This window comes from Mus pahari, chromosome 12 (assembly GCF_900095145.1).
Source record: "Mus pahari chromosome 12, PAHARI_EIJ_v1.1, whole genome shotgun sequence".
Taxonomy (NCBI): Eukaryota; Metazoa; Chordata; class Mammalia; order Rodentia; family Muridae; genus Mus; species Mus pahari.
Genome location: NC_034601.1, coordinates 43,313,959 through 43,325,634, shown reverse-complemented (window position 1 = coordinate 43,325,634; position 11,676 = coordinate 43,313,959). Strand labels below are relative to the sequence as shown.

The 11,676-nt window shown below is 37.5% G+C and overlaps 1 protein-coding gene across 1 annotated transcript in view; it reads right to left on the bottom strand.

The window, feature by feature from the left end:
* Myh15 (myosin heavy chain 15) overlaps positions 1-11,676 on the bottom strand; it is a 148,018-nt gene that overhangs the window by 107,648 nt on the left and 28,694 nt on the right. The window contains exons 10-11 of the mRNA XM_021209387.2: positions 5,586-5,689; positions 3,973-4,111 (exon numbers count right to left, since the gene is read on the bottom strand). Coding sequence (XP_021065046.1) covers positions 3,973-4,111; positions 5,586-5,689 — 243 coding nt within the window. The remainder of the gene's footprint in view (positions 1-3,972; positions 4,112-5,585; positions 5,690-11,676) is intronic.

Sequence of the window (11,676 nt, the reverse complement as noted above, 5' to 3'; positions counted from 1 at the left end):
CCTAAAGGTGGAACAACAATATGAACTAACCAGTATCCCCAGAGCTCATGTCTCTAGCTGCATATGTAGCAGAAGATGGTCTAGTCAGCCATCATTGGGAAGAGAAGCCCCTTGGTCTTGCAAACTTTATATGCCCCAGTACAGGGGCACACCAGGGCCAAGAAGGGGGAGTGGGTGGGCAGGGGAGCTGGTGGGAGAGGGTATAGGGGACTTTGGGGATAGCATTTAAAATGTAAATGAAGTAAATACCTAATAAAAAGTGGTTAAAAAAGTCAAAGAAAAAAATTAAACAGTCTGACGCATTCTTAGAGGTTAAACACAGAGTCACCGTAGAACCCAGCAATTTCTTTCTTGCATATGTATCTAAGAAGATGAAGACATTTATAGAAAGCATACACGGTATTTCTAATAATATTATTATAGTGGTCAGAATGTAGAAAATATGCATCAACTGATGCAAACAAATAAGATATGTTTATATATTATAAATGACATGAAAAAGAAATTAAGGCTGACATAGTCTACAGCAGGGCTTCATTCACCAGGACTTGAGGAAGATGATTGGGAGTTGTAGGAACTTCCTAAAACTACTATAGAAAATGCTGAAATTGTTTTTATACTACTATGCCACAAATACTGTTTATAGATTTTTTTTATAAACATCAGATGAACATTTATTTATAGAATTATATTTCTCCTTTTTGTTGAAGAGTTTTAAGAATTTAATGCAAGTGAAACAATTTATATTTAGGTGTGTGTTACTGTTGTATTTTTCTCTTTCGCTCTTTACTATCCTCTCTCCACACACATTCAAAAAGCAGAGTGCAGATGTGACATATAATGTAAACATTTGAGATAAATCCAAGATGTATCTTGGAATACTCAGTGCTCTCTGAAGTGATTGAGAAGTATCCTTAGGAAATACAAATCAAAACAACCCTGAGATTCCATCTCACACCAGTCAGAATGGCTAAGATTAAAAATTCAGGGGACAGCAGATGCTGGCGAGGTTGTAGAGAAAGAGGAACATTCCTCCATTGCTGGTGCGATTTCAAGCTTGTACAACCACTCTGGAAATCAGTCTGGCGGTTCCTCAGAAAATTGGACATAGTACTACCGGAGGACCCAACAATACCTCTTCTGGGCATATACCCAGAAGATCTTCCAACTGGTAATAAGGAAACATGCTCCACTATGTTCATAGCAGCCTTATTTATAATAGCCAAAAGCTGGAAAGAACCCAGATGTCCCTCAATAGCATTTGAAATGTAAATAAAGAAAATAATAATAAAAAATATTTTAAAAAGAAGCAACCTTAGAATAATGGATGGTATTTTGTCTTTAACTTTTAAGGTAAGATGGCATACTGAGAACTTGAATTAACTTTGTGGATAAAAGTAGATCTAGGGAAAGTCCTTAACACTAGAGAAAACATGCACAAATTGTATTTTTATATAGAAAGTATGTTTTTAGTCCTAACGCAGGTACAAATTGGGAAGATGAAGACACTTGGCAAGAACTAGAAAATATGTCACCAGAGAGCATGGATAAGATTAGTTACTTGTTATTTATGGATTATTAGTAAATATATCTGGCTTCTGTAATAAGAGTAACTCTTCACAAATATGAATATGTCATAATAAAACCTAGAATCTTATACAATTAATATATGCTAATAAATAAAGATGTTTAAAACAAAGCCAGGGTAGCCTTTTTCTTACTAGCCTTGGTGGTACACCGCTGTGGTCCCAGTAACTTGGAAGGCTTAAACATTTGAGCCATGAAATTTAACCAGTTACATGATGAGAGCTCAATCTCAAAAACTAATAATAGAGCAAGAATAATAACCCCTTTGTCACAAAGTATGAAAGAAGCAATAGGGCAAAACAAAAGCCTATGTGCTACAACATATGAAGATTGCAGATCTTCATATCATTTTCCCTGTTTCATCCACATATGTGTTCAAAGCTGTCATTTTGGAGGGAACCACATGACCAGTGCATCTACACCACACCCATCCATATCTTCATATACCTTATTCTTTCATTCTCTTGTATTTTGTCTGAACTATCACTTGATATATATTTGTTTGACCTGTATCTCCCAGAGCCAAGATGATATCTTGTTCACCCATGTATTCTCAAGGACAAAAATATTCCTGGCACTGGGCTAAACAATAATAATAGGACACCCAGCACAGTCACACAAACTAAGAAAGGGGCCTTAACAAATGTTAATTTCGAACACACACAAAATAATGCTCAACACCACTAATCAGGAGGAAAATTCTAATCAAAATAGTAATGAGACACTACTACATTTCTACCAGAATAGTTACTATTAAATCAAAAGCAAGACAAGTTCTGGTGCAGATTTGAGTGGGAGCCTCTGTGTGTTGTGCATGGCGCTATAAGATGAAGCCTCTGAGAAAACAATGTGACTGCTCCTCAAAAGTGCAGCACAGCATTAGCATTTAATCCAGAAATTCCACTTATAGATAGATACACAAAAGAAATAAATGGAATGAAATTGACACTTTTATACTAACATTCCTTCAGAACAACCAAATAGTGGAAGCAACCCGGATCTTCATCAACTGATGAATGGATGAAGAAAACAATATAAATACATACAACAGAATATTAATTAATGTTAAAAAGTGAAATCCTGATACATACTACAATACATATTAACCTTGAAGATAGGGTACTTAGTTAAACAAACCAGATACAAACATATAAATAGTATGTGATTCTTCTTACATAAAGTACCTAGACTAGTCAAACTCACAAAGATAGAAATTACAACTATGGTTTTCAGTAGCTGAAGATTAAGAAAGAATCTAAACATGATTTAATTTTCAATGAGACAGAAAATAACAAAGTGAATATACTTAATTTCAGAGCGATGCACAGATATGCCTGGTGTGATTAATTTTGTTATGTAAATATTATCACAATTCAAATTTAAAACTAAACCTACTCTTCTTTGAAAGTGTTAAATGGATATAGCTTCTCTTTTACATGAAATTTTAAAATTCAATATAATCATTGCAACATTGTGATTTTTTTTATAATTGTGATGTTTTGCTTTTATATCAATTTAGAGAGATGACTAATTGTAATATGTCTCATATGCTTTCTAATCGATTAAGTACATAGTTCTTCATCATATTTTTATTTACTGTTTGGGGTTTTCATAGATGCATATATTTTTAATCTTATCCAACTCCCTCCATATCCATTGAGAACCAACGACTCACTTTAATTTTATTATTACAATGCACCTCCCGATTCCACTTATTGCTAACTTCGTGCCACCTCCCTGAAGAAAAGTGAGCCTCCCTCATCAACTGTTAACTGCCAATGGCCTGCACTAAGGGTAGTGTGCTCAAGTCCCCCTCTCCCATTCATGTTGGAATTCTGACTTGCTATTTTAATAGGGGGCAGGGTGAGTATATGAAACATTGTAGTTTTGACAGAATGGAGTTAGTTTCCCTTTGGAATTTCAAGGGTCTTTGGTCAGACCACCCCACCACCACTCCTTATACCAGTCAATAAATTTTAGGACAACTTGCTACATCATTTTTTAATAGTCCAGGAGCTAAAAGTATATTCCACAAATGCTCAAAAAAAAATCTACTGACATTAGCAGTACTTAATGGAGAAAGGCTTCTTGTGTGTGAGAGGAAGATACTACAGAATTACTGACATAGTGCTTTTTAGCCACAGTAATAGTGGGATGGGTGTAGAGGGCTTGCCTAAATAGGGATGAAGCCCTAAATTCAACCCCAGCAGCACCACATGAAAAATCAAATAAGTAACAATAATTAAAGAAAATAGTATTGATTATTCTCAAAATTCTCTTAAACAAACAAATAAAAAAGAGATCAAGTGAATGCAAATAAAATAAGGTAAGCTTGGAAGATGAGATTTGAACACAATTATGAGCTGGGCGTTTGTAAAGTCTTACTTTCTGTGCCATCAGCCTCCAGTCGTTCTTCTCTGGGATTCTGTCTAAACTTCTGGTTTCCAAAGTGCATGATGGCTCCAGCGAGCTTATAGCACCCGAATTTCTCATCAGGAAGAAATCCCAAGACATCTATGGCTTTCTGTGGGAAGAGAAACAGATGGCTGGCTGTGCCTTCCTTTGTCTGATGGCTAATCCTGGCATGTGTCACACAACGCTACACTAGACTGTAAGCTGCAGGAATGATAGGCAGAACACCACAGACCCAGAGACAACTGGGCTTAAAGCAGTACAAATAGGCTTTGTGGGCACTTGGCTACCAGGAGGCTGCTCAGTCCTTTAGAAGGGAGAGAGGATGACTAAGGATTTGGCTTCTTTGGTGTCCAGTGGCTCCAGCAGTTTCCCTCAACACCCTGCTCCTCTCTTCTCTTTTCCACCAACAGATCACTGAGTGGCTACAGGAGGCTCATTATTTTGTCTTTCATGATTATAGAAGCTATCACGGAATCTGCTGGGTGGCTTCTCCCACATGTTCATCTGCTTTTATTCCAGAGCCTGCTCACTTTAGAAATTGGTGAAAGGTGTTTTTAAAAGCACATTATCTGGTGATGTCTAAGAGCAACTCCATTTTGTGCTAAGCAGCCATTTCAGTAACTCTTTGTCTCTGGCCTTATTTCCTAAAATGATTAACTTGGCAGCCCTGACTCCTCACCCTCCTCCAGAACTTTTGACTGCTGTGGAGTGATTAACCACTGCTCTGACTCATGTAAATTTGCTTATCTCTGCGTACTGAGGAAGTGAGACTGTTCCTCACATAGCTGTAAATTCTGCATAAATGAAGTATTTGTGACAGTTGACTTTAAAAGCCTGGACCGCAACCCCAAATCCAGCAATGGTAACTGAGGATATACCCTGAAGAAATAATATTCAGCTAATTACAACTGGATAGAGTTCAGATGGTCCCTAGTTGTTCTCTAACTCCATAACAACATCACCGTATCACCTCTTCCTAAAAAGATAGAGTATGTAGCCCCAGAAGAATGTCGTTTTTATAGTAACTAATTTAGAATGCATATAAAGTCAGGGTGGAAGAGTCTATATTCAATATTCTTTTTCAATAACTTAATTTATAAAAATGTAAGGGAATGAATATAATACATAAAAGAGTTTCTAAGATATTGACAAGATGAATCTAGTTTGGAAGAATGGTTCAATAAACAATAGAACAAATGTCTGACTGGAAAAAAATTGGGTTTTTATCTAAAATGCTTATAAAATGAAATTGAAAAGTCAAGCTCTATAGACCACATGGTCTTACAGTGTAGTTATAAATAAATAACAATACCAAAGCAACTCTATATAGATAGAGAGCAAAATTTAGACTTTAGGGTAAAAAAAGATTATTATTAAGTTGAAATTTGTCAACATTTCTTTAGCTTTAATGCCACTCTACTGAAAACATGTGTTTCTACTGTCAGTAAACTTTGGAGAGAAGCAGCCTCCACCTTCAAGAGTAGCAAGGCCATGTCCCCAGACCTGCAGATGATGGGGTACGACGTTAGTTCTATTTCTCACTGCCTTCACCAGACTTAACTTGTACAACTACCATGTCTTACTTCTGTGGCCAGAAATTCTTTCGCATCATCCAGGCTCTCCACAGAAACCACTCCACAGGAGCAAATACGAAAGTCGCAGGGGTTCGTGGACACCAGAAGCATGTCTAGAATGGAAAATACTTTATTAAACAGCTTAGAGAAATGCATGAGGCCTGAGGAAGTAATTGACCAAAATTCAAGTTACTCTTACAGTTTATGAGATGCCAAAATCAATTGTATACTCTAGACACACACCTCTATCATCAATATTTTTGTCCTCTTTTAACTAGTCAGCCATGTATCAATGCCTCCAAGAGATCATCAAGTTGGCCAAATCCAAAAGCAGATTCAATTTGCAGCAGCACAAGTTGGTGGTGGTTGCAGGAAAAAAGTAGATAGTGTGATTGCAGGAACTTGGCCTAGATTCATGACAGAGTGTCAGGGCATAAAAATGTCCTGTAAAATTATAAGTACAACAGACCTGAGGTTCATAGCTAGAGAACAACCAGGTCTGAGATCAGCAACCAGGAAACATTAACTATGTTGTCCTGTCACTTCATATGCTCACTTACAGAACACTTCGTTCAAGGGATCCATAAATCAGACACATTGTGATCACTGTACCACTGATGGGTTACACCTTCTGACATGATTCAATGAATCATGAAACATAATGTTGTTAACAGATCAACTGACTTGATAGAATGTTGCCTAATGCTTGGTCTCAGTTCCTGTGGTTATTTGTTTGTTTGCTTTTTTAATCTGGTCTTGACTTTCTGTTTGTTACCCATTGAAGTGAAGATTTGCTTTGTGGAAATACAAATCTCAGGGACAGCAAAATTGGCTTAGAGGAATGCTCATAAACAGCTCTATTTGCAAGCATGCTGAATGATGAATGTGTTAATAAAACTATTGTTTACCGTAGAATAAGTTATTATTCATCAAATAAAGAAATAAATTAAAACATTAAATAATCAAAACATTCAGCCAGACTGAAGGAGAATGCAGTGTATGATGTTGTGGATTATAAAATTATAGAAAATGCAACCTAATTATCATGTTCGTATATGGATTAGGGTAGAAGGGTTCCAACAATGAAAAAGGGAAAGAAAGAGAAATTGAAAAAGACCCTGGGAAATTTTTCAATGGATGTATGTGGTGCTTGTAGTAATGGTTCTTACACATACATATACATTATATATAATATACATATATATCAATATCAATTGTGCATTTCAAACATGGAGCAAACTTTAGAGTCATGATTCTCCTATAAAGCTACTTTGGTTATGAGCCTAGGCTTTTATAGCTGAGCCACCCTCTCCAGTGCTCATTCTACCTGGCACTGCAGCCCATATAGATTCAGTATAAGGTAGGCAGCCTGCGGGTGGCTATAGAAGGAGGAAGGAAAAGAACCTACCCAGAAGCACAAGCCCTAGGAAAGCCTGGTGGGTAGCTGCAAGTTGAGTGGCCCAAGAAGGAAGCTGATTAGCTTTGAGCTATTTTATAAAGATTAAAAAATAAAATGAAGCATACTCTCCTTACATTGAATGTATATGATCTGTAGTGCCAGTTAGAACTGTCTGCTTTCATGTTTTCGGGGTTGCCCAACCCCTTCCTATTCTCCCCTAAACTAACATAGACTGGGATACTACATGTGACACTCTGCCTTTTTCCTCCCTGGGGTGCCCCACATCCCACCTGCCTTCATAAGAAATCAGTAGACTCTTCAGGTGATGCAAATGCTACCTGGAGCTACAACCCCATTTCACCCTAGGCTCTGGCTTCTCCTATCTGAGATGCTCTTGAGGCATCCAGTCCATAATTTATGCTAGACTCGGGAGGAGAATTATTCCTCTCAGTCCTCCCACACACACCATGCTCCCAAGCTGCCCACACTACTCATCTTCAGGACATTCTCCAGTGGTTTACACTACCCTGAAAGAGACCCACTACCACAGGCTCTACCCCACAGTACTAGCCTAAGCTTGCTGCTCTACCAGGGGACTTTACCTTGACTGATGAAAAACTCATCAAAAGACATACCTAATAATAACCTAACCCAGATGCCCAGTTTGTAAAAAAAAAAAAAAAAAAAAAAAAAAAGCAATGATAATTTTAAAAAGTGAATGTGTCCCTTCCCCAAACTATCAATACAATAATTGTTGTCCTAAATGAGAACAACTTGGACAAACTTAACACACAAAATTCAAGTGAATTTTTAAAGAGTTTAAGGGATTCAAAGACGGCATCAACAAATACCAGAACAAATTTAAAGAGGACATGAATAAATTCCTGATTGAAGTTTAAGAAAATACAATAGATAGAAATACTTAAGCTACTAAAGAAAATCCAAAATAAACCTGGAAATAACAGTATCCATAAGTCTAAAAGAATCTCAATGGAAGCACCATCAACAGAATAGATGATATAGAAGATAAAATATCAGAGCTTGAAAGTAAGGTAGAGAAATTGGATCATTCAATCAAGGGAAATGATAAAGTTTTTAAAACTCTTAAGGGGAGCATTCAGAATCTCCAGAACAGCATTGGGGAAAAGACCCAAAGACGTGAATTTATAGGCATGGAAGAAAATTAATTCCAGTTCAAAGGCATAGAAAGTGTATTCAAGGAAATCAGAGAAGAAACTGTCCAAGCCTAAGGAAAGAGATGCCAACTCAGGAGCAAGAGACAGACAGAATATCAGATAGGCAGAACCACAAAAGAAATCTTCATGTCACATTAAAAAAAATTAAAAACCAACCAAAAAGGGTCTAAAAGAGAGAAGAACCAAGTCACCTATAAAAAGCATGCCCATCAGAAGAACAGCCAATTTCTCCATAGAATCTTTGAAAGCCAGAAGAGATTAGAGCAACAAATTCAAGCATAGAAAGAGCATGACTATCATCCAAGGTGACTACTACCACCAGTAAAGCTATCCATCATAATTAAAGGAAAATGAAGATTTTTCTATGAGAAAAAAAAATGACTAAAGAAGTTTCTGACCGAAGAAACTCTACAGAGAGTAGTGGAAGAATATTTCAGACTGATGAAAAAAATAAGCACACTGAAGTGGCTAAGATTCCAGGACAGCATTTTTGCAAAATATGAACTTAGTTTGACTAAGTATGACTAAGGTAACAAACACTATAAAATCAATGAAAATGACAGCAATTAAAGCACATAATTCAATATGAAGTCTGACTATTAATGACTTCAATACCACAATCAAAGACAGGAGATAGCCCATAAGATCTGATAACAGAATCTAACCCTATATTATCTACAAGAAACATATGTCATCTTTATGGATAAAGACTACCTTACAATGAAAGGATAAAATTCTAAGCAAATGGGAGCAGGAGAAAAACAGGTGTTACTATTTTAATGCCTTACAAAATAGACTGCAACCCAAATCAAATAAGAGGAGATAAAGATCATTTAGTTCTGACCAAGGGAGCAATCCACCAAGAAGACATTATGATCCTAAACCTACACACATCAAACTTAGGTACACTCAATTTCTTAAAAACAAAAACAAAAACCCACACTATGAGACACTAAGCAACAATGCACTAATACAGTAATAGTAGATTACTTTAGTACCCTACTTCTATATCTTCAACAAATGTTGCTAGTCTGACTTGATGTCAGCATGAAGTAAAATTCAAATAATTCCATATTTACCATCTTGCACAAAACTCAGGTCCAAATCCATCAAGGACCTCAACATAAAACCAGATACACTGAATCTAATAGAAGAGAAAGTGAGAAATAACCTTGAATGCACTGGTACAGGAGACAATTTCCTGAACAGAGCACCTATTGTTTAGGCTGTAAGATCAACAATTGATAAATGGGACCTCATGAAACTTAAAAGCTTCTGTAAGGCAAAAGACATTGTTAATAGGAAAAAACTGCGGCCTACAGATTAGGAAAAGATCTTCACTAAGCCTACACTTGATAGAGAGCTAATATCTAAAATATATAAAGAACTCAAGAAGTTATATTACAAAAAACCCAATTATCCAATTTAAAAATGAGGTACAAAGCTAAGCAGAATTCCCAACAGAGGAATCTCAAATGGCCCAGAAGCACTTAAAGAAATGTTGAACATTCTTTGTCATCAGGGAAATGCAAATCAAAGCGACTCAGATTTCATCTTACATCAGAATGGCTAAGATAAAAAAACAAAACAAAACAAAAAACCCTCAAGGGACAGCATATGCTGGTGAGGATGTAGAACAAGGGGAATACTCCCCATTGCTGGTGGGATTGCAGAGTGGTACAATCACTCTGGAAATCAGTCTGGTGGTTTCTCAGAAAATTCAAAATAGTTCTACCTGAAGACTCAGCTTTATCACTCGTGATAATATACCCAAAAGATGGTCCACCATACCACATGTGGGATGTGTTCTACTATGTTCATAGCAGCTTTATTCCTAATAGCCAGGAACTGAAAGCAACCCAGATGTCCCTCAACCAAAGAATGGATACAGAAAATGTGGTTCATTTACACAATGGAATACTACTCAGCTGTTAAACAAGGACTACTACTCAGCTATTAAAACAAAGACATCATGAATTTTGCAGGTAAATGGATGGAACTAGAAAATATCATCCTGAGTAAGTAACCTAGACCCAAAAGGATATGCATGATATGTACTCACTGATAAGTGGATATTAGCCATAAAGTACAGGATACCCATAATGCACGCCACAAACCCAAAGAAGCTAAGCAAGAAGGAAACCAGCAAGGATGGTTGAATCTCATTTAGAATGAGGAATAAAATAGTCATAGGAGGCAAAGGGAGAGAAGGAACTGTGTGGGAGAGGGGACGAGGAGGAGATGAGAGTGTCAGGATCAGGTGTGGGGAGACACAGGAGAGAGGGCTAGAGGGCCATAAGAATGAATGGAAATCTGCAGCTGTCGAGGGTAGGGGGATGGGGAGAATCTCTAGGAAGTCCTAGAGACCTGGGATGGGGGAGCCTCCCTGGGGTCAATGCTGGTAACCTTAGCTAGGAGGGCTAACAGTGGGAATATAGAACCTGAAGAAGCCATTCCTATAGCCAGGCAGTACCTCCAGTGAAAGGATAAGAACACTAACCCACTCACAAAGCTTTCAACCCAAAACTTGTCCTGACTAAAAGAAATACAGGGACAAAGGTGGAGCAGAGACTGAAGGAATGGCCAGCCAAGAACCAGCCCAACTCGAGAGCCTTCCTAAGGGCAAGCACCAGTCTCCGACATTCTAAATAATACTGTTATGCTTATAGACAGGAGCATAGCATAACTCTCCTCTGAGAGGCTCTACCCAGCTTCTGACTGAGACAGATACAAATACCCACAGCCAAGCATTGGACAGAGGTCAGGGACCCTTATCTAAGAATTGAGTGAAAGATAGAATGCCCTAAAGAGGATAGAATCTCCACAGGAAGACCAACAGAATCAACTAACCTGCAACCCTGGGAGTTCTCAAAGACTGAGTCATGAACCAAAGAGTGTACATGGACTGGACAAAGGCCTCCCTAACACATGTATAGCAGAGGTATAGCTCACTCTTCATGTTGCCCCTCACCAACTGGAGTCGGGGGGTATCCCTAAAGATGTTGCCCGTCCCTGGAATCTGTTCCCCTAACTGGGCTACCTTGTATGGACTCAGTGGGAGAGGATGCACCCAACCCTGCAAAGACTTGATGCCCTGAGGTCAGGGGAAACCCAGGAGGCCCAGCTTCTGAGAGGAAAATTGTAGGGACTATGGGAGGAGACAGCAATTGGAATGTAAATAAATGAATGAAATTGGAAAATAATACAAAAATCACAAATAAATAACTTAAAGATTTACCTTAAGAGTTTGATAAAGCAATAAACAAGAAAACTCAAAAATAGCTTATGAGGAGATGATCAAAACTAGATCACCAATTAATGAAATTGAAACAAACAAATAAAAAACAATACCAAAAAAAAAAAAAAAAAAAAAGGAAGGGAAAAAAAAAAACACCAAAATATTTAAGACCGTGGAATTAGAGATTGGTTGGAATCCATCCCAAAACATAACAAGAAATTCAGAGTCATAAGACCATTTTAAAGGGTGCTCAACATCCTCAGACAT